Source organism: Melanostigma gelatinosum (genome assembly GCF_949748355.1).
Source record: "Melanostigma gelatinosum genome assembly, chromosome: 2".
NCBI classification, from domain to species: Eukaryota; Metazoa; Chordata; class Actinopteri; order Perciformes; family Zoarcidae; genus Melanostigma; species Melanostigma gelatinosum.
In genome coordinates, this window is record NC_136635.1 from 14,660,534 (window position 1) to 14,684,984 (window position 24,451).

At 41.7% G+C, this 24,451-nt stretch overlaps 1 protein-coding gene across 1 annotated transcript in view; it reads right to left on the reverse strand.

Moving 5' to 3' along the window:
* Positions 1-24,451, reverse strand: part of nfat5b (nuclear factor of activated T cells 5b) — a 30,336-nt gene that overhangs the window by 4,240 nt on the left and 1,645 nt on the right. Inside the window, exons 2-12 of the mRNA XM_079292435.1 lie at positions 12,236-12,361; positions 8,668-9,286; positions 7,890-8,079; positions 6,792-6,982; positions 6,312-6,484; positions 5,094-5,228; positions 4,937-4,989; positions 3,099-3,231; positions 2,581-2,655; positions 2,293-2,396; positions 356-2,078 (exon numbers count right to left, since the gene is read on the reverse strand). Coding sequence (XP_079148561.1) covers positions 356-2,078; positions 2,293-2,396; positions 2,581-2,655; positions 3,099-3,231; positions 4,937-4,989; positions 5,094-5,228; positions 6,312-6,484; positions 6,792-6,982; positions 7,890-8,079; positions 8,668-9,286; positions 12,236-12,361 — 3,522 coding nt within the window. The remainder of the gene's footprint in view (positions 1-355; positions 2,079-2,292; positions 2,397-2,580; positions 2,656-3,098; positions 3,232-4,936; positions 4,990-5,093; positions 5,229-6,311; positions 6,485-6,791; positions 6,983-7,889; positions 8,080-8,667; positions 9,287-12,235; positions 12,362-24,451) is intronic.

A 24,451-nucleotide genomic window follows, 5' to 3' on the forward strand; every position in this document is an offset into this window, starting at 1 on the left:
GAGAATGCTCTTGTCAATAAATACAAATCTAAATAAATTATAGAAATTGTAAACCAATGTTTTTGGGGAATTAAAAGAGGATTTATTTTTTCAGGGTTGCACATAGATTTCCCATTTGGTTCCCTGTTTACTTTTTTCACCATTTGACAATTCTACTATCTTTTATACATCAACTACTATCCTTTATACGACTGCAAAGACCTCGTCATGAAAAAAACTATGTCAATTTGCTAAGGGAGTTAACAAAAGCTCTCATTGGCTATCAGACAATTTAGAAGGTGGTTCATATAATATTTGCCATCGGTCATTCATACTGCAAGATCATTAAAGTGCACCTGTGTAATCAATTCCTTACCGTTCTGAATCCCAAAAAGGAAGAGGCCCGGTTGTTGAGGCTGGCTGGGCTGATTGATGCTCCCACTGACAGCAGTCTGAAACAGAGTCCCTGGCTGTTGAACAGGGGAGGAGGTGGTCGTTTGGAGGTTCGCCACGCCGTTCTGTGAGGCAAACATGGCTGACTGTGCGAGCTCCTGAGCAGCCAGTCCACCCTGCAGGGAGGCCATGTTAGACTGAGGCATAAAGAGGCCCACAGGCTGCTCCTGCCGGCTGGTTGAGCTGCTGCCCAGCTGCATCGGCTGTTGCTCCTGAAATATGACTTGCTGTCGTGGATCGGTGGGGTTCCCTAAGGCCATGGGCTCAGAGCGATCCTGCTGGTTTACTGTCACCATGCTGGCTTGGGAAAAGAGCAGAGAGGGGTTTGGAGGCTCTTGGGAAACTAGACTGCTGCTGGTCAGCGGTGGCATCTGGCCCTGGCTGCTGAACAGGAGGCTGGAGGCCTGATCCGGAGAGGACAGGGGGTTGTTGCAGAACAGTAGGCCAGTCTGCTGTTGCTGCTGCTGCTGGCCTGGGGAAAGTGTGTTTGCAGATGGATGTGGGGAGATGTTCTGAAACAGGGAAGACTGCTGGGCTGGCTGCGTGTGGGGCGGAGGCTGGGAGGGCGGCTGCTGCTCCATGGGGCTTCTCTGTTGGATCGGGGGGAGCTGAGTTTGAGCCTGAAATACTGATTGTGGTTTAGGGGCAGGCGTTTGTAGAGCACTGAGGAAGGCCAGCTGCTGCTGCTGCTGCTGCTGTTGAGCACTACTGGTTGTGAGCTGAGAGGACAGGGATGTCTGAGGGAGGAAAAGCCCAGGGGTTGAGGGCTGTTGGTCCGGAGACTGTAGTACTGTCATGGTGTTTTGGAAGAGAGCGGCCTGGACCTGCTCCTGAGAGGCTTTCTGGAACAACGTTCCCTGTGAATCTTGTGTTTCAGCCAAAGAACCGGGATTGTGGAACATGGGTGGTGAAGGGTGTGATGGTGTCTGCTGGAGGAAGTTGGTCTGAATTGAGAGCAGATTACTCGCCTGCTGAAAGAGAGCTGCCTGTTGTTGCTGCTGCTGTTGTTGTTGTTGTTGTTGTTGGAAAAGAGTCCCCTGGTTTGGCACCACCCCCTGAGATGGGCCCTGCTGCTCTGCGTTCTTGGCCTGTGGGGCGTCCTGAAACATGCCACACTGCATCTGAATCTGTGACTGAAACAGCTGCTGCTGTAAATTCTCCAAAACTTGCTGCTGTTGAAGCTGTTGTTGCTGGATTTGTTGCTGCTGAATTTGCTGTTTTTGGATCTGTTGTTGGTGCTGGATGTGCTGCTGCTGCTGTTTGGCCATTGAGTTGTCAGACTGAAGTGGTAAGTTACAGAACCCTTTGGCTTTAAGCTGCCTCACTGCCTCCTCCAGCTGGGCGACTTCGTCTGGGGGGAAAAGAGGCAGTTGCTGCTGTTGAGGTGCAGGTTCTCCACACAACCTCCCCACAGCTGCAGAGCCGCTGCCGGGCCTCTCCTGTCCGAGGCCCTCTCTGGGCTCCAGGAGGAACTGCTGTGATCCCTGCTGGAGCAAAGAGTCGGCGGGCACAGAGAAGGAGCTGGTGGCTGCAATGTCCTGCTTCTGAATAATGCCTAAGGGCTCCGTGTTGGGAAAAACAGGAGCCTGGGCTTGGTCAGGTTCGCCCGCAGGGTTCTGCTGGGCTGGACACAGGTCACCAGTCTGCTGAAAACACAAGATAAAAGATAAAAGATATGCTTTATTTTGCTTTTAGATTTTGTGGTCAGATTTATTGTGTTGTCTTTAATGTTAAAACTGTCCACAAATAACACTTCTCTTCCAGACTAGATAATTCAGTATGAACTCAACTTAATTTTATTGAACATTTCTGTGATTTGACTTTGACAAACTTTAAATAGGTTACAGATCAATGTATCACCTTAAATACACCAGAAGATTGGAGGTTGCTGGTGACCTCCATCGGAGTGACATCTTCTCTCTTCACTAAAGGCAACATTGAAGGCATCAAGGCACCATCTAGAACTGTAGGAGCAACACCAAGGAATACATCTTATTGTTAAAATGTTATATTTTGCTTTGTGTTCAACTATTCAGAGAAGTGGCAGTCAACTGTGAGCTGGCAAGTACAGTGTATTAGTCATGAATAGCCTTCAAGCAGGATGTTACAATCATTGTTACAAAGAGTAGTTAACAAAGGGAAAATAACCTTTAATTTGTTCATCAAATGAACACGTCTTCACTGGAGAAGGCGGCTCTCTCTTCACAGGAACATCATTTTTTGCTGCAAGGGCAAACATCAACAGCTTTTTAGATATATGAGATTACAAAATTTGAAAATCGATGTAAACTTACAGCAAGATAATAGCTTGGTTTACTTTGTATGGAGGTGCGATAGGACCTTACAATTATGAAAAGTGCTAATGAAAGAGAGTCCTGAATGTGGAGAGCCCTGGATCTCTAGGTTTAGACATTGGCTGTTTATTGTGCTCTTGACAGATATCCCAACTGATTGCTAATACTTTCTCTGATCCTCCTTAACTGTAGGTGGTGCGCCAGCTGTGGTGCCAGCCAGTAAATCTAAAAAGAGTACTTTGTAAATAATGACCTCGTCATCAAAAATGTAGATGTTTTTTAACCAGCTTGACTCGTCATTAGTTGATTGTAAAAAGAGACGGATGTAGAGAAACTGTGTGATTTAGTGAATAAACTGAAACGGGAACAAACCTGAATCTGGAGTGTAGGTAAAGGGCTGAACATCATGGGATCTCCCGGCATTTGTCACCACATAGATTCCTACACACACTGACGAGGTGATGGCTTGGTTCTGGTACGGAGGAACCTTCACTATCACGTGATTCTAAAGCGGTGATCATTCAAAGAAAGTCAGCAAAAAAAGAACGATTACTACAGTAGGTATAACTGCACTTATCCAGTCAAAAGGTGAGTTGATTAGAACAAAGTGAAAACATATTCATCACTTTGTCTGTATCTTTTGCCCTATGGACACATCGTGAGCACGGGGGTGACGTGATATTACTGTGACTGCTGGAGGTTGTAATGTAAATATGTGAACTGAACTGGAGGTAGTTTTGAGCTACACAGAGATGACTGCATTCAGTTATGATTTGTCTTATAGATTTACCTAACATGCTCACTCTTTTTTACATGTTTGGTTCTTAAAATATTCATCAGTAATGCTCATAGTGTTGTTCATAACTCAGTGCAACCACGTACGGCAATATCTACCAAATGACGGGCAATTGCTGAATCACTAAGTTTAATTACGTTTTAATTCCACCTATAAACAGCTGGTGGCAGTAAAGCTTTGACAAATGTAGCATTGCCTCATAAAAGGGCAGAAAAGAAGACTACATGCCGACTTTCACAGTACTGGTTTTAAAAAAAAGCAGTCTAAACTGTAATGTTAGGAAATGCATTCAATATATTTGTTAGGCTTTGCAGATACACAACATGTGTATCAGCCAGAAACAGTGACTGTAAACAAAACTCCACAGTGTACCTGAAACAAAACACAAAATGATCTGCCTCTGAACATTTTGTTTACAAGGGCAAAGGTTCAGACTGGACTGTTGAGACACACTCAGTCCAGCTTTTGAGACCGAGGTCAGAACACAATGAGACTACTCAAACATTTGAACCAGCAGTCATTTAAGGTGATTACATCTAAAGCTCCGTACAAATCTGAAAAGGCTGCTTCTTTCTACTCAGCTGATTAGTAATAGGCATTAAAGCGACAGTTCAGAATTTTCAAGTACTTATCCTGAGTCAGTCAGTGTATTACCTCCAGTAGATGACGGGCGACACGCTCCCAGTTTGGAGAAACAGACAGAGCACTGGCACGGAAACTAAAAAATGAACTGCTGTGGACGGGGGCAGCAGCAAAATGTATTGAAATCTATGTCAGTTTAAGTGTACGCTGTATTTAGAATGTCTTTACCGCTTTATCTTGTTCACAGACAAGCTGTTATCTACGCTCTCTTCAGAGCCACGAGACTCCTGACAAAAGTAATTTTGCCTCGCAGAACACGTGAGTATTTGGTCTACAGCTGCCTTAATCGGTTCGTTTGTTTTTGTTACTGTGTGACTCGGATGAGTCTGAACTAACGAAAATTAAAACACCAAAATCACACGATAAAACAAACAAACCGACCGAGAAAGCGGTAGTTCAGTAACTTCAGTTCTGAGAGGTCAAATGAAGGCCTTCTTGTCGAAGGAGTCTTGTGGCTTTGAAGAGATCGGGATAGTGGGGTCAGTTCCTCGCTGGAAAGATAGAGCAAGATGAAGCGCTGAAAATATCTTAAATGTAGCGTACACTTAAATTGATATTGATCTTTTTGGGTGGGCCTTATTTTTAGGCAGCATGTTGCAGCTGCCCTCGCTTTACTCCTGTGCAGGTATTCCTGTCTGTTTCTCCAAACTAGGGGCGTGCTGACAGCCATCTACAGTAGGTAATACACCGACTATGGATAAGTACAACACCAATTCAAAAGAAAATCAAACAATCTCTTTCATCATTCAGTACAAAAATACCACAATTGTACCTGGTGAAACAGCTCCATGTCAATTTCAGCCTCCGCCTTCCACGAGTTGTCATCTGGAACAGACAGAAGATGCAGCATGTTTAAGGGAGAACAATTATAATGCATGAAGCCAAAATATCCACAGACAAACGTATTCTTAAAAATAATAATTTCTTACCGGAGACATTCTCCTGAAATATGACTTTGGTGTCTTTAAGAAAGTTTTTGCCAATGATAAAGACCTCTTCTCCACCTCTCACTGAACAACTGTGCAGAGACTTCCTCAGGATTTCAGGCACTCCTACAGGCTGAGCTGAAAACAGACACACAGTTTTGAGAAGTGTCACTTTCACTGATTTTCACCAAAAAATACCCAGGTTTCATAAAAGAAACATTGGTTTAAACTCATTTTCACTCAAATTCTACAACGTCTACAATGCCTCAAAGTAATTGATTTAAATGCTAAATGGTTAAACTGTGTACGGTTTGTGTTCAGACTAAAACTCCACAACAAAAGATTAAACAGCCTCCTGCAGCACAATCCACTGTCGCAGCAATCCCACTTGAAGTTTATATTTGTGATCTGTGTCCCGACAGCCTGCAATCTAACAAGAAAACATTTTAAGACTTTTGAATGCGATTTAAGACATTTTTAATTCCTTCTAAGGCCTTTTTGTCGGCAATCAAATTCAATACATTTAAAGATGTTTCACGACCTGCATGTACGCTGACCACAGACGCGATCTTTATTTCACATCATAGAAATACTGGATATTTCTCATCAGCCTACAAAATGGCCATAAGAACGTTGAACAACCTGAAGCTCACACAGATTTTATTTTTCACTTCTCTACGCCACATGCACACACGTACAGATGCCAGGGGGGATTACTATTGTTGGTGGTTTTGTGGAAAGATATTTCCCTGGATTGCATGCTAACTGTGTAAACAATAGAAGTCCACACACACCTCTATTGTTTTTGTCCTTTCCTTTCTCCCCTGTCTCTCCCAAATCAACTTACACAGAAATGTTCTTATAGCCTAAAGCGTCTTTCCTGTTTACCAAACCAACCACACCCATCATGCTTTACACATTATCAAATAACACTTGAACCTGAGGGCACCCTTACACACTGTTGTCTTTTTATGTCCACACTTGGTGACAGTCTCCCGACCGCAGACTTGATTAAACTTCAGAAGCAGGATCTCTCATTTCAAAGAGGAGAAAATAGCTCAGTTTAAAATGGTAATTATTAATTTGTAAATTACAGATCAGCCGTCTGTTTTGCTTCTTGCAATTCTAGTGAAACTGGTTTATTATAGTAAAATAAAATACCAGGATTTCTGCATATATAATGACGTTCCCACAGAGTCAAACGCAAGGAGACTGACTTACTACACAGGATTGGAGATGAGGGAATCTGTAGCATGAGCACTGATCCATCTGGACGGGGGATGTTGACCCGAAACACCAGCCGAGCGCGTGTGCTCTTCTTCTTAGACCCTGCCACACCAATACGAGCCTCGACATCAGCATTACGGAGCTTCAAGATCCCAACACAGTCCACCCTGTAGACAGACCATGTTAGCCAGGAAAACTAGCAGTTTAAACAACTGTACAGTGTTTGGTACACTAGCAGCTCTTTACAACACTAAATACTACGATGTGTCATAACAATAACTGGGAATCAATGAAATATGTATCCATAATGCAATCTCTTTATTAAGCAATTGGTTTGAATTATCTGTGAAGTACAACTGGGCACACAAAAGCTACCCTCTCGTTGTTTGGGGTTGAATATATAAAATTAAAATTGATTAATATTTAACACAAAAATAACCCAATTTCAAAAAAAAAAAGAAGAAAAGTACATACGCTAGTGTCATGTTGGTGCTCGGATCAAGGGACACCTCGATGACAGTTGTGCCATCAATGTCCACCTCTTTGCAGGCTGTGGTGTTGCGGCCGGTCACCCTGCAAGCTTGATAAAAACCGTGAGGCTTGACACGCCCAGCGTCGTTGCCCACAAACACCTGCAAGACCACTGGCTCATTCACTCCCTCCAGCTGTGTAAGTAAAAACAAAAGAAAAGCGAAATGTATGCATTAGAGAACGTGTTTGATATAGATGCTTCCCTACCCGTCCAGCTGATTCTCAGCCTTTTAAAAGCCAACCTGTTTGTTATGTTCTGCTGTTAAACTTCTAACTCCTATGCCCGTTATTTGCATCTGGTTGCACATGCTCTTCACAAGCCCTGACAGTACAAAGAGTACCTCACCAGGTAGAAATCTCACCTCTCCGTGCCCTGACTTATGATCACCTCTTGGCCTACAACAAACTGACCACACTAATGATTAAACGCTACTCAGCGTATCTAGTCTTGCTCCTAACTCACAAGTCTCAGGAAATATCTAAATATATTGGGCAGATTGTCACAAATCTTTTTTGCAGATTCATCACACATACCTCAAAAGTAATGCAGGTGGTTGTCATCTGCAGACATGAAGTATTTCATTCATGCTGGGGATGAAGAGAACCTGTTCAAATCCAGTTCAACCTTTCTGACTCAACATCCCTCTCCACATATACAATACAAACTACTATAAAAGAGAAGATGCAAACCAAGTACGGGATCAGACCTGGCTTTGAAAAGCAAATCGGTATTAACTGTCCATTTGGAGGAAAATAAAACTTGATTTCGGCATCTGCATTGAGCATATTATGTCTCTGCAGAAAAAGACTCTTTCTACATTTGGACACACTGTGACCTTAACCCTTCCACCTCAATCATATTTGACTTTGTTTTGCCCCACTGCGCCTACGGCTCTAGGAATAGCAACTCTAAAACACTCTAGCTTCTAACAAAAACCCAATTATTCATTTAACCTTAAACAAGGGCACACTATGGCAGACAAGTCAAAACATGGACTCCAGCGTGCATTAAAGAGGCTGCGTCAGGGTTTTAACAGTTACCTTTACAGTGGGAAAGCCCTGCTGAGTGCGGTCCTTCACTGACCCTCTGCTGCCTTCGGTCAGATAGCGGGCTCGGTGCTGAGTCTCTGGCTGGACGAGGATCTTCACCTCCTTCCCCTCACTCTTCTGCGGGTATTGGGTCGAAAGAGTTCCTCCTTTCTGGCTCGTTGTCTGAGGATCATTAGAGCTGCTACAAAGACCGGTTTGACAGAGACACCAGCAGATTACTTCTAATTCTAACATTTTATAGCACTTGTATTTTAGTTGGTACAACCTAGCTGGCATCTTATGGTACTGTGGTGGCAAAAGCACAGGATGTCTGGAACTTGCTTTAACGGACTATGACCCTGTCCGTATTTGTTCAGAGACCCCCCCCCCCCCCCCCCCCTTACATCCATCCCCCATGATGCTCTGAGCAAAGCTCTGAGCAAATCCTCACATTTGAAAAGCTGGAACCACAAAAAGTTAAAGCATTTTTGTTTTAAAAAAACGACTGAAATGTATTAAGAAACTAGTTCCGTGATACATTTTCTCTCAACCGACTAATCGATTAATCAACTCATGGTTGCAGCTCTAGAAAATCTTTTCATCTCCAGTAGAGCTTTTGGAGACTTTGACCTGGAAGCTTGTGGTGGCTGAACACTTCATCTTAAGACACCTAATGTTAACGTCTTTTAACAACTTCCTGAGATGTAGAGTATCATGAGATGGACATTAGGATCCAACAGGTCAAACTCAGTTGTATTTCAAAATAAATACATTTACAGGAGACACACACCTTCCTTTGGATCCAGTCTTGTTGTCAGGGCCTAGCTGTGACAGGACAAAGTGTGGACCTTTGGCACTGTCCGCATCAAACACGTCCATGCTGGCTTCCCCGCGTCCTGCAGACTTAGGGCCAGGCCTCTGCCGAGGGGTACGTTTGCGGGACTTTCGTGGCACCTCTGTGTTGTCATTGTAAGAGACTGTGCTGATGATGCTGAAGTTGGAGAGAGAGTCTTCCATCCAGATGCTGTTACTCTGCTCAGAGTCCTGGGATGTTTCATTCTGGCAAGACATCTGGCTCTCATCCAACAGGTCTTGTGGAGGTGGAGAGATGTTCAGTACAGTGCGGCGCTTAGATGGGGTCATCTGATGATGTGGCTGGCCCTCCTGGGATGTTACGCCTCTTGTTCCTCCTAGCTCACCGCTACTCCTGCAGTTGCCGCCGCCGCCACCGCTGCCATTGCCACCTTCTGCTCCGACCACCTCTGGAACCACTCGGCTGCTCCTGGCGTCCTCGGGGTCAACAATGCCGCCGTGGACTGGGTTCTGGTCACTGGAATGCATGGTGGGGCTGGAAGAGGTGGAAAAAGCACTGCGGGGGCCTTCCGTGGTCATAGAGGAGGACATGGCATCTACAGTGCAAATAATTAGACAGTGAATAAAGGCCTCTCAACCAGTGTTGGCTAGCAGTCCCATTTAAGCAGCAACATTTATTTATGATAGTTAATTTTTTGCTTTTGGCGAGCTTTTTTTATTTTGTATTCATCCAATTAAAATGTCTCCCTTTTCATTGGATCTTAAGTGTGTGCGTGTGTGGTGCTGATGATATCTGAGGATTTGTAAATGTACAGAATAGGTGTGCCTAAAAAGGGGCCAAAGAAGAGATGAGGTGAGCAGTCCCCCTTATTGAAAAAAAATAAGACTTCAAAATGCCTGTGAATAAACTGAAAAAAAGAAAGAATTAATTTATCATTATTATTAGCATTTTGTTCATGTTCAACTGCAAAATTGGCCAAAATAATGAAATGGAAAGGGAAGTTCAAAACACTAATATGTACAATATGATGCATGCCAATTATTGGAGCTTTTACTTTCAAATTCCTTTATTTTTTGCTACAAATGTTCATTGCGTTGGGACTGAACGTAGCCACAGAGACAAAATAAACAAGCTTCTGACCTATGAAGCAGAGAACTGCAGACCATTTTATATGCAGACACTCCCTGCTTCAGAGGGAACTTCCTGGAATGTAAAAATGAGACAGCGAATGAGCAATAAGAGCTGAGCAGTAAAAATGTATTCAGATTTTTTTAGAAAGAATAATAACACAGATTATTTTGTTTGTCAAAAAAATGTTGCTCCAGCATGCTGACATACACTGCAATTTCAAAAGCATTCAAATAGTTACAATGAACTATGAAGAGTGTGGAAACGTCTGGTTAAGTTGCAGATGGTAAAAACTGCTGTTGACATTCTGGATTGTGTGGTGACTCATTAGTTTGCAAGACACACAGTCAGAAAGAAAAAGAGGCACATACACCGTATGGAGCGCGTGGCATTTTGAGCAAGTATCAAAACACACACAGTATATTATGATCACAAGCTAAAAACATACAATAGCCACCCAAATGTATGACCAAATGCTGTCAGATGTTTAATGCTATTACAGATATTGAGAGGTGGGTTATGAGTGTGTTCCCTCTATTATACTCTATGCACGAGAAGAAGGATTTTAAACAGTGCTGCAAATTTAAAAATGATATTGCTGTTCTGCTGAACACTGGAATTAAGAATGAAGTCAGTTTAAAGCTGGAATGCAGAACGTTTGTCTCCCCCCTCTGGCAGTGAGAGTAAATATGACGTTGGCGGGACCAGGAGCAGCAGCTATAGGAGTATGGCGGACACTATGGAGAAGAATCCTAAGAAGCATCCGAGAAACGTTTCTGGAGTGGATGCTGCAGACAAAAAATGAAACTCTGCATTCAGAGGAAGGATTCAAATAAAAATAAAAATGCATGGGGAGACTTGAGAAGAGCACTCCTGTGGTCGGGGGGAGATGCATGCTCACCTGCAGGCATGTGTGCACCAGCGAGGGAAAGTCACCACAGGCACCACATCTCCGGTATACTGCGGAATACAGAGAGCCCTCTCTGGCGACAATGGGCTTAATCAGCTTGGTGTGAACTCCTTTAGCAACGGCTTGAATGTAACGGACGTTCATGATTATGTAAAAGCCCCGCACTCCAGCTTTAAAGAAACTTCTTTTTGAAACAAAAAATAAAAGCCAGGTCATGGTATTGGCATGTTTTCAATAAAACCTACAGTTTCACCTTCCTCCTCTTACAGGCACATTTTTGCACCAGGTCAGAGCGCTGCAAGTGGCTACGATGGAGCCAGTCCACGAATTTACTGAAACTCTTTTGATGGCTTTTTGGGAATTTTCCAAAAAGGACTTTCAGACATCATCAGACCCCGGCAGGAGAAAGGACACCATACATGTATGTATGTAAAACCAGTGACAAGGGTGTGGAGCTCTTTTTTCTCTATACTTCTTTAAGTGTTTTTTAAAATGTTTTATGGTGGATCTAATCCACGGCCCATAACATTTCATGTTTTTCTTTAATTATTTGCCAATTATTTGTTAATTGTCATCAATGTTTTGTTTTTGGACAACACTACGTATCAAGAGAATGCACAATGAAAATGTGAAGTAAAAGTCTCACACAAGCATAAGCTCTGATTTCTAAGAACGAGAGAAAATTCTTTAAATATGCTCCAAACCTGTATGTCCTCTGTTCTGTATGCAGTGTACACTCGTCATGTTTTGTACTTTTGCCATGTTTAATGTCAGAATAAAACCTGACAAATTTAAACTGCTCATTTTAGTGAAACGTTCAACTTTTTCAAAAAGATCTGTTTGAATGATATACTGTGTTATTGTGAAACATCCAACAAAACATCTGTGTTTCTTCTGAAATGCACCAAACCAAAGTGCTTTAAACATTGTGAATGACCCGTTGCCATCGGACCACACTGCACGCATACTGATATTCAGTTGAAATTGTATATATTGTAATATCTCATTTCTGGACTTGTGAATTTCTCTGCCAATGAGATTTTCTCATGTAGCTCCACCATGGAAGTGCAAAATGGTCAACGAGGTGATTACAGCCACTCAACGCTTCCTAATTCTCTCAAAAAGCGAGAACAAAACTCTATTAATTAATAATAAGCTCCATTGGGCTCTGTCATCATTGCTGGGTTCTTTGTATGGTTTGAACCATTTAACTATTTTATAGTCCGTTTCCCAAAGGAAAAAGGCAGAAAAGGTCTAAATACTATCTCAACCTGCGATACATGACCCATATTTCAACACTTTGTTGCTGCAAGACACCACAACATATAATAGAGCACAATCCTGAGGACCACAGAGCAGCAGCATGGTTGTCCGACATGCTTTCCTGTCGTATGCAAGTGTTTGTTTGCCCACCGGGTACAGACTGTTAACATGTGCTTTTTGAGGTGGAGTATTATCAGTCCTGCTCACAGAGGAGAAATAAAGATAAAAGGAGCATGATCCTACCTGATGCTAGAGCCGCTGAAGGGGGAGGCCCTGCCTCTCCGCCGCTCTTTTGACTCATGACTTTTGGGCTCTGCTGAGTGGAGGAAGGCAGCTGTAGCTCGATGGGAAGAAGGTCATACGCTGATTCTGTTCAGAGAGAGAACAAAAAAATATTCAGGTCAACTTTTGTATGTCAAATGAGAATCATTATTTAAACTTGTTTAAATCATGTTGATGTCGTAATCACAGTGTTGCACACTATAGTACAGTACAACTCCTACGCAATTTCAAGAACAAAGGCCTACCTGTGTACCTGGATGGCAACAATCAGTGAGTTTGCATCTCTTTGTTACTACAAAACTCTGCCAGAGGCTACACATGAAAGAATCATGCCACACTGTTGCCTGTCCTCTCAAAACAAAAACCCAGTGTGCGATTCTTGTTTGTCAATAGACTCCGACAAGAGAGTATGTATAAATGTCTTTCTAGTTCAATGAACAGTGTGTCGCATTTTGGGTGATTTTTTTGGAAGAAATGGAAAACTATCCTAACTATGCTTTCATTCGTGTATAATCACCAGATACTAAGTGTTTTCGTTAGCTGAGAATGAGTCCACACACACACACACACACACACACACACACACACACACACACACACACACACACACACACACACACACACACACACACACACACACACACACACACACACACACGGAACAGGTCCTATTCACAGAGTCCAACATGTTGCTACAATATCCCAGAAAGGACAAACCAAACACTGGCTCTATGGGGCCTTCTGCGTTCTTACCCCACTAAAAGGCCACCGCAGGTTCTCTTCCCGCTTGGAAAGGGAGGAGTGAGTGGAGGGGTATTCAATTGATTGCAATCTGCAACCTCACCACTAGATGCCACTGAATCCTACAAACTAGTCCTTTAAAAAAAAGGACAATGACCTCCTAAAAGAGAGCCCTGCCGATTTAGCATTGCACCTCTGTAACATTGTCAGACACACAATGGCCAGTAAAAAAAAAAAAAAAGGAGAAAAATCGGTGCATCAGAAACAGAGATATTTGGCTTCTTATTTATAAGTTTGTACATCCTTGATTCCTTTCCTCACCTCCTAATCTCGCTGCTTAGTTCTTTCCCACCTGAGATGCGAGCGAAGGAGGCGAGTGACAGACAGGCGGCATTAGATCTTTATAGATTATGGATATCCTCGCACAAGATTGTCCATTTCTTTGAAGCTAAAATGGTAACTCTGGTCCCCGAGTACACAAAAAAGCACAAAACGACGAGACCACTGAGGTAAAAGCAAAAGATGTAGCGTACTGAATAAACCGCACATCTCATTACTGACAGGCTGCAGGGTTGCACAAAGCCTTTTTCTCTCCTCTCTGTTCCTCCCAACAGGACATGGGGAGTGGAGAAAGCCTTGGGTCAACAGCATGACAACACTTTTACTAGCAGCCTGATTCATCATCCAAATATTATGGTATGAACTTAGAGCGGCCATTACAGTCGCCTGACTCTCTTCTCTGCCAACTGCCAGCTTTAATTACTTGCAGCTGAGTCCCAGGGTTCGGTGTGTATATCAGATACTTAACCCTCCCATTGTTACCACTCGCTGTGTACAATAGACAAACCTGGGACACACTGAAACCAGCCCATGCCTCTTCATTCCAAAAGCCCTCCAGTCTCCTACAGCTCGCTTTAGAAGAGCAGGGAATGCTGGTTCCCAGAAAGGGAGCTTAAATCTGGACTCGTATAAGTCTCACTGAACCACACATACACACAGGACTCCAGTGTGGTTTCGCTGGTTATTTGCGAAGTTCTCCAAACAAAATAACAGACACACATGCGTGCACATGCACACAAACGCCCCCCCACCACCTCCACAAAAACACTTTCTCTGCCCCTGCATTTACACTTTAACTCAACAGTCTTCTTGGGGCTCACTGACTAAACTGCACATGCAGCAACATGTGCTCTGAGTGAGCAGCACTTCCAGTAAACAGATTGCCAACCGCACAGACAGAAAACATGTACGCTTCTCTCCGAGCAGTGGTCTCGAATCACTGGCTGGCCTGTTTAAAGTGTTTCCACAGTCTCTTGACTTTTTCAAAAACAGATTTTTTTTTCCAATTTTGCGGTATACATGTTTCTTCATAAGCAGACAGAGTGCTGTTCTTTATTTACAGGTGACAGAACACTGTCCCTTTCACACAGGAGACGATTTAAAACCTAAAAGGTCAGCCTCGCTCGCTGGCAAATAAACTCACACACACCACGTGGTGTTATGATTTCAACTTAAGACTGCAGTCATGTTGTGCAGACCACTGAGGAAAACCTTTCATTTTCTGTCCGTCTGTGACCATCATAACAGACTAAAGCCTGACCAAAAATATTCACACTGACAGACACCGTGCTCATGTGGTCAGTTTTAATTAGGCCTACTCGTGCTATCAATACATTTTGATGAATAACAACTGAGTTGAAAAGTGGCTGTGCTCATTAACCATTTCACAAATGTAGTTTCCACTTGTACACAAGGATCAACAAACCACATATTTCACACCAGAAATCCTGCATGAAGTTAGATGTTTTTGCAGCCAGCCAACAGTCAAACATTTTTGCTCTTCCTCACCATACCTTGCGATATGTTTATATGGTAAGTAGTGCAGTCTGTAGGTGAAAAAAGAAAGCACTCACCATGTGAATGGCAGGACTTACACTCCCATTCATTTCCCTCACATTCCTGCTGCTTGCTCTTACTAGCCCTGGCACCTGGGGCGTGGCAAGGTTTTTTTTGGCTGAGTGACTGATTTAACTCCCCTTCTGTCCCCCTCCTCCACTCCACCTACCTCTCTCACTCTCCCCGTCTTGTTTACTGTGCTCCCAGACCCCTTTCTGTACTTGCTCAACAGGTTAGTGGTATTGTCATGTAGAATGCTGTCAAGCAGAAATGAAGCAATAGAACAATCTGCGAATGCGTTGAAAACTTCAGGCTACAGAGATTCCCAAGGTTGATTCATTGAGCTCGGTGGAACTGAACAAAGAGTGATAAGGTTAAGCTCAGTACATTTGGAGATTATTCCAAGCAGCAAAGGAAAGAAAGAAACTGTGACGGGGCTGGCACCTGCAGCAACCCATGTGCAACAACCCTGAAATGTTTACAGCCTACATGAAGGCTGCCAGCAAATCCATAGCAACACCAATCAGGGGACAAGTCTTTGGAGCGTTTGCGTCTCTCGTGAGATCGTGAGGAGAAAATTTGAAAATAAAACAGCATTGTCAAAACTGAGACTTAGGACCTGGGCAATAACAAGGCAGGATATTACAGATAGAACAACATTAAAACCCCCCAAAAATCGGAATCATCCCTGTAAAATGTCACCAGCACATATTATCTTATTTGACACCATAAATTACAAAGAGATAACACCGATACCCCAAGAAATACTCTTTAGAATGTGAGCATACATTCATGCTTAATTAATGCAAAGCTAAACTATTTCGTGTATTATAGATCATTATGTAATGTCGTTATTAGAGCCTGGCTGATACATTTTCTAATTTTAATAAAAACTATTATTCAACTGAAAAATGTCCTTCTCTGCTCACTTGTTCAAATGATCAAATTTAACGGATCCTTATTATAAATGTTTGTTTACATTGCGTATAAAGTTAATGTTGGCTGATAAATCATAATGCATTTCTTTTAAACTCTCAAATATGATGTGGTAGATATCGCCTAGAAATTTAAATACTAACTTACATTTAAGTTGTCCTGGTCGTAGATGCTGCATGAGGAGGTGACACAAATGTGAGCTCATCTTTGAGCTGATCTGAATATTTACATTAGTAAATCTCATTACTTCCTAACACCACAAATAGTCATCCCCAAAAATGCCCGCCGTTCAGATCGCCATACTTGAATATTGAGGTTAGTTTGGTGAAACTTAAAGTATCAACGAAGGTAGAATTAATAGTTATCTCTCAGTGTAACCCAAAACAATCCAACAGCAGCACAAACTGCAGCCCTATCGATACCTCATCAAAAGCTGAACATTAAGTACACCTCACAATAACACAGTTACTTGTACTGTACTCAATAAACTGGCAACTGAGAGTGACTTTACAAGCTGGAAAAATAATGGAGAAATATGCATTCTGTAAAAGTGGAGTGACAGCATGACGAACATGAACGGTTGCAGAGCAATCAAGTGAAAACATCCGTTTAGTCTTCTATCTCAATAACAGGCGGCAGATGGGAAAGGTTGCATGCAAGAAAAGCCAAAACTTGTAACAGCAGTGATAAACAGACTGACACGGGCCAACTGCAGGTAATGTAATGAGATGTACATTACTGCATGACCTGCCTGCAATGCTTCCAACGCTGCCTGATTTTGTTAAGAAACAAAACATCAAAACGCCCCAATTACCTCCCAGCTCTCATAAATTAGTAATATATTGACCTGCACATACCGAGATCATTCATTCGCTGTTCCATTATTTAGCTGTGAACCCTTATCAAACAGTGTTAACTGCGTTGTAAAAGTTATATTTTAATCAGATTATCTGAGGTGATTATTGATGGTTTTATCAGATGACCATGATTTGAGTTATAAATAGAGCTCTACATAGCTATATACCACATACCGCAGTTATCCTGCAGCTTTATTTCACACGTTTGATCGCGCTTTAAGTGTTTTATCTACATCCTTTATGCCACATAAACTCTCAGCATAATATCAGCTACAAGAGCAATCCAGGTCACTGACTGTAGAGCCTGTCACTAATGAATACCACATGATTACATCAGACATGATGACTCAAAGATGTTGAAATAAAAGTCCTACGTTTGTTACAGCCTCTGCAGCCTAATGCGCAATAGCAGCCTTCATAACTGGAAGTGTCATCATTGCATTTAACCACACATTGCATTCAGGAAGGATCATGAGACCATGATTATATATGATAAAATGTTCACCTGATGAAGAAACAGACGAGAATTACAACACCTGAGTAGAAGGGATGTGTGCAGTTGTACCTGTTGAATAAGCATTTTGGATTTTTTTTAACAGCCAGTGTTTTTAGTCAGGAACTGAGATATTATGATATTATCTTAAAAAACGATTTACTTAGACCGGATCCCTGTGAACAAAAGAAAGGAAAAGTATACATACAGATCAAACAACGCTCACAATACCAATTCATGTTCAAACTGAAAATTGACATTGGACCTGGTCCAAGCTACATGCCAGCCTACAATTCAGTGTAAAGAAACAACAAAGTGAAGGATTGTATTTGAAAAATATATATGTTTTGGGCCAAAAAGAATTTAGGAGATATATATTTTATATCAGCAACCCTTAAACACATGTGGTCATACAGTAGCAGTAGCAGTGAAGGATATGTGTCTGCAGCTTTTAATTAGGTCGACTCCAAATAAAAAGACAAATGTAAATATTTTCAATAATCTTTGAGTTCTGGTCATTTTTGTTAAACGTCTGTGTTTTATTCTTTCTACAGAGTCATTTGAAAATGTGAAAGTAATTTGTGTGTCGCACCAGACGCAGACTTCGTGGCATGTAGCTCTCTCAGTCAGCTAATCCTGACGTGACGACCAGGCATCAGTTTACATAACTTGCTTTCAACAAACACCACTCACCGGTCTTTACAAAACAGCCCACGGAGGCTCATGTGAGGGCCAAACCAGCAGCTACAGGCCAGGTTTAAGTCGATTTAACATCCTCACAACTGTGCAACGGGATTGATTATTATTATTATTGGAGGTTAATACAACTGGGAAAGATATAGTCCAATTCTGGCTCAGCATAATCTCTCTCTACAACACATCTGCTTTCGGCTCCGAGTTTCAAAAAAGATGGAACAGACACCGAGTTTGACATGAAAGCGTGACTTCAAAAAGCAGAGGAATTCAAAGTATTCACAAAAGACAACGCACACGCAAACTCACACACATGCACCCGACAAATACACCAAAGAAAAAGGCGTGCTTACACACAGACACTGGAATGTGCTACACTTCTGTAAAACGTTCACGGATGGCCAACTGGTAACAGGAAGTTCCTCAAATGACTCAGAGAAAACCACACGCACACACACACACACACATACCGGTACTAGCAACAACCTACAGTGTAATCCAGGTGTTCACCAAAAGGTTTAGTGTGCAAACACTGGTGTTTCTGTCTGCTTCTCAGAAAAGCCGTGATGAGGCAACAGGAAGAGCCTTTAGCAACAACGCACGCGCTCACTCATCGACAGTGTGACATCACCAAGTTGCAAAGTTAACCGCATTTTTGTTTTCATTCCCATTTCATGCTAAACATTTGGCCCAGTCCACAAGGGTAAACAAGACACCAGTAAACAGCAAAACCACGAACCTGGCTCTGTCTGAAGGTACGACAGTCATTGACGGTGGCTTTTGTGCGGACTGAACAAGCAATACGTGACGTGTTAATGAATGAGTTTAAGACGAGGTGGTATGCCGATTTTGTTATCTTTGCACAAAGCCAGGCTTCGCTGTTTCCCAATGTTTCCAGTCTTTGTGCTAAGCTACGAGGTGGGTTTGTATTGACTGTGCAGACATGAAAGTGATACGAGTCCTCTAATCAATCTCTCTGCAAGAGAGAAAAGAGGAAGATGTCGCAACATGTTAGGTCTAGGCCGACTGCTGGGGTTTATGTGAAAAGTGCTTGTGATTACTGAAGGGAAAAAATGTTCATGGCTGGGTATGTGTCAGTGTCAGGCATTCACAAAAAAAGAACTGTTGTGGCCAAGTGACTGTTCACATTATAACGCAAGAAATACAATCAATAAGTTTGAGCAGATGATCGCGATTGCGGTGCATCTGCAATCACAGCGAGCATGTTTTTAAAATATTCTGTGGCATCACAGAGGTTTTGATCTGGAAACCTTAAGGACTGATTTCTGATGAAAGCTGTTGACTATTGATAACATAGTGGAAATAAACAGATTAAATAGCTGGCACTGGGTGAACATTTAGTGTAGACTAGGTCTGTTTGCATTCTGCTGCACTCAGAAATTCTCAATTGAATAGTAGAGTTTCAGAATGAAGGACTAGAAACACCAACAATTTGTAAACCAACAGTATTTCTGTCCTCATTGAGCACGTTTTATTTCTTTGAGACATGACATTTTCCAGATTTCTGACAGTGCGTCGCTTAAGCTCACCTTCCCGAGTCAGACTGAGCATATGGCTAATGAATTACATGAGAGGGGTTGGCATAAAGTCTAAATAAGGATCTGGAATATCTACCGATTACTCAGGCAAAACCCAGAGCAGACTGGGAAAAGGGTGGTCAAGAAACAGCAAATGCTGCTACCACAAAACTGAATGTAGTTGTTGTTCTGGCCTTCGTTCGACAGTTTTGCAGGAAAAAGTAGCAGAACTCCTTTTGGGGTCACCACAGGTAGATTTGGGTGAGATTCCTGTTTCAGTCTTTTGTCTGATCAAGTAAAAATGTACACCGCTCCTGTTGGAAGTACTTTCTATTCCTCAAAACACCACAGTTGCAGACAAAACGTCATTTTAAGAGCAGCTAGCCTATAAGGTTTCTAGTTTAAATGGGGATATAAATGTTGTTGTTTTTCCTCCAGGTGAACCAAGATTACCTATTGATATCAAGGTTGTTTACGAAAATACATGTATTATGTCGTATATTTGAGTGAATCAGAATGAGTCAGGTGAGAATCAGGTGAGTAAGATAACTGTCTTCAGTTTAAGCAGGTTGTGGCTTGCCGAGAAGTCACGAATAAACACTTATGATGACGTCTTATTTAACTCTTCAAAAGAAATCGTCCTCTTTGCCAAACTGTGACGCACGAGGGAGTGGACAAGAGGGAGACAGAGAAAATATTACTAACACAATCTAATGCTGTTACTATAATACAATGACACAACGATTAATACAATGAGAATTTGATTGATTATTAAAATAAACAACAACTGTGCTTTTCTGAGCCTTTACTGTGCCTGACTTCAATAAGAGCAGGGACTTAACAGTAACATTGGCAGCCACATTGGGACATAACGGACAAAATAAATGTATGCAAAGCTATTAAAGAGAGACCCAGTTCACCTTGACTCGCCTTGACTTGTCCTGAGGCAACAGATTCCACTGTGTGTGGGGCGAGAAGCAAACGTGACCTTTGATTTTAAATAACACTGCTGCAGGACAACTTGACACGAGGTTAAAGGGACCATAATGTAGTCAGGAGCTAAGCACAATGCGTTAAAGGTTTAATAAAAAAAATTTTTAAAACAGCAGTTAGCGATCTTGTGACCATGATCTCGATTCGTGTTCAATGTGAAAACCAACTTTTATCAGTTATCAAGTTTCAAAACTAAATGAGGGTGAAATATGTCTTTGATACTGTGATTGGAACAATAGGAGGCTCAGTATTAACAAAGTAGAACAAAATAAAAACATTGTGCTCAACCAATAACAATAAGGAAAGCTGGGCTGCATGCAACCAAGGCCAGAGTCCAAAATGTTTATGTCAAAGCTATTCAGCATTCTAGAAGGTCATGAAATACCTCCCTGTGTGAGCCTCTATGAGGAGACCTTGTGATTGCACAGGTGTGATAAAAGTCAACAAAGACAGTTGTGGCGGTGTCTCAAAACAGCCATATGGCTCGAGGGCATTTTTAATTTTGCGTCAAAAAAAGAAAGTCTCCTGTGAGCTGATAGCGAGTCCACTCAGATCAACTGGGACATTAAACATGTTGACCTGAGTCCAGTAGCAATAGATCAAGGCCCTACTCAACCGTGTTACGTGCCAACTGTAATTTCAACTGCAGAATCAACTCAGGATGCCACTAAAAACAGACAACATAGTAAGTTGATATATGAGCTAATTACAGTCAGCCATTAATAGCATAATTCACATTTCTAACAAGACAACTGCTGCAGAAGGAAGGTGGTGATGAGAGAGGGGAGAGTCAGAGTACAAAGATTCTAAAGCTTATTGCAGAACTTTACAACACACAACCACAACATTCAGCCTCATCTCGGTCCCAATAAACCTTTTGGATCCAGCCTTAAGCGGCCATTCAATGCAGTTTTTGGCAATTTTGCCGCACCGGAGGTTGCCACTTGGTCAGTATTCATTGAAAGCACAAAACTGCTAAAGAACAATTGTTATTTTACAATATTGTAAACAGAAGCTATCCTATCAGATCAACATGTTTTCCATCAAATCACTATATTTTTTTGTATCTAAGATTATTTAACTCATATACACTGCTTCCTACTGGCAGGTTGGCAGATGAGGCCTCATACATGTGTATAGCATATAGTATAGACATCTATTTGGCTATGAACAATTATAAAAACTGACACTTCAATAGGTCACACATGAGGTGCCACCTTTCCCTTTTTTTGAGCCAGGAAATACCCTGGCAGGGTATAAGACGGTGTGTACAGTCTATGAGTGCCTGCCACCAAAACTACTGCTTCTCATCTGCCAATGGAAAGCGTCCCGTCAGCCAAGATTCACCACACTTAATAATTCATGTCTTACTTCAGAATCATCTTGCTCTGGAGAGAAACACAAGGGCTGGGTGTTAGATCTCACAGGTGCTTTTGGCTTTTCGCAGAAGCGTGTGAGAAATCCTCCATGCCATGATTGGAGGTAAAAGCATCGGGCATCATGGCCTCCTGCACTTGACCTTTCGACACTAAACCAACTAAATCTGAAAACGCTTCTTTTCTTGCTCCATTTTGGCCGATGAGGACGACACAATCTCCAGATTTACAAACAGAAATCCTATGCTATACTATAAATGAATCCGCATGCCGGTGAACCTACAGTTTAATCGCTGGAACACGTCCATCCAGCTTGACACACAGAAATAAAGCAGAAACCGTATTGTCTGCAAGATATACAGCTGCTTCTTCCACTTTGTGGATTTTCTGAGCGACACCTCTGAGCAGCCGAGAAGTGTTTCGGCTGCTTCAGGGAAAGCAAATATCTGCTTCCATTTCATGAGCACTATTGACCTGCTAACCTCAAATATACCAAGAGGACAAAGTGTCTGCATAGAAAGAATGAGTTGGTTTGCTGATAACTTCATTGCAGATCATAAAACCTAAGTGTGCTATATAGTACATATGTAGAAACTTGCATAAAACATCCACAAATGATGACATATAACACAGTACTATTACCAACAAAATAGCAGTATGAGTAGAGTAAAGTAAATCAAGGGTATATCAACTGATAGAAATGTTTGTGTTAAAATACTAAGATTCATTGAGTTTTTTTCCACGATATTCTCCAAATTTTTGACTATTGTTTTTTTCTGATAATTTGGGGATTTTCAACAATATTTGTTTTTAGATATTTGCTTATATATTGTTGATGTTTCACTATTTTTCACACATCGCAAAAAAATACCAACATCAGCTTTTGTAAAATATTTATAAAGTGTAAAAGTTGTAGAACAACAAATTGGAGGCTGACAATCTCGTATGACACAAAATGTACTAATTGTAGCAGAAACCAGCCTTAGAATGCAACTAATTGTTTTGGACTGCCTCACTAACGAGAAAGAAAATCACATAAAATTGACACTTCACAATGAGATTTAGGCGCTACAGCTTCAGCGGGTTGAATTACTCATCTATTGATTTGCCGCAGCCAAAACAAAGTCACAAGTGTGCAGTAAATACCAGCGGAGGTGACATTGTGACCTGGCCTTGATTCGTCGTTTACTGAGGTTTGGTTAGTGTTAATGATTAATCAAATAGATTTAAAAGAAGTTAAGGAGGAATGAGTCATTTGCGTCACTACTTTTGTTTTTGTCAAGACACATACACAACGAATATATCAGCACTTAACGCTACCACTGAATACGAGATACATTTATATCATTAACCAGGCTTACGGTTCTCATTAATAAGAGCAACATTTAATTGAATAAAAAGATTCCTCTTTTATTTTAATATATATACTGTCACTCGTTCACAAACAACTTGTTGTAGGATTCAACTGAAAATACTTCAAATCATCTGACCCATTCGTTTGGTACTCATATTGGTGTCTCATCCTGGGTTGGTTGAGCGTGCGTAATGCAAATTGATGTTAATATCAAGCATGATCATGTGGTTGCTTCCTTTATCTCACCTGACAAGTAACCGGGCAATACAGACTAATGTTGAGTTGCAGAACAGGTCTGGGTTGATATTAAACACGTGAAGACAGTAGACACCGGAAACAATGCTCGGATTACAAAACACTGAACCTCATGATACTTTCAATGATCTCTACTTCACGAGACGACCGAGTCGTGAGTTAATTGTGTCGGCATTTAAACAGTAAGAGAAAATATATCTTTGTTTTCTGTTTTAAAGACAGATTTGAGTCCAGAGTCCATCTGTTGGTGTGTTTATTACAGAACAGACACTCACTAAACATATTGCCACATCACATTTATGAACTCTGAATACACTTCTCCTTATTTTTCTGATGTTTTCTCTCTAGGGCATATTTTCTTTCATCATTAGATATCAACAAGCTCGCAAGGCAATCAAGTCATTTTAAGCGCATGCCGCTAAGTTTGCTTAACAAAGCAGAGTCAATATTAATAGAGTGCTATTCAAGCCCAGGTTTACACACAGGACAGTCAGAGGGTTAATGATTGACCAGGCTTTGTTGGGTGTCAATATGAAAGAAATAAAAACTATGTTGAGATCTGCGGTCTTACAATTGTTAACCGAGCTCGATAGAACTTACGGGAAAGCCATAACATTCCTCACCTTTGATGTGAAGCTGGTGGAAAGACATTTTATGACATCTATTAATGTCCCTTACCGACCACGAAAGGTGGTACGACTAGCATTCCTATCCTGAGTGCCATTGTTACAGCTTTTCCTTGGTATTCCCTGAACTACTCGCATCCTAAAAATATGTATTCCTCATCGTTAGCTGTTCATTGTAGCCTTCTTAAAGAAGAAAGAAAACAGCCTTTTTTTTTAAAACCCAATCAATTACTACAAAAAGCTGCAGCAACTCCCTCTATATGATCTCCATAATAGAGAATAATTCTTTGTATCCAGGTGTTGGGTATGACTTGTCAATACTGACTTTGATGAATTAAAGGATGAAAGGGATTTTTTTTTCTTTTTGACAATCCCACAGACAAACTGGGGGAGAGTTCGCCGTGTCGGCGAGATGCAAA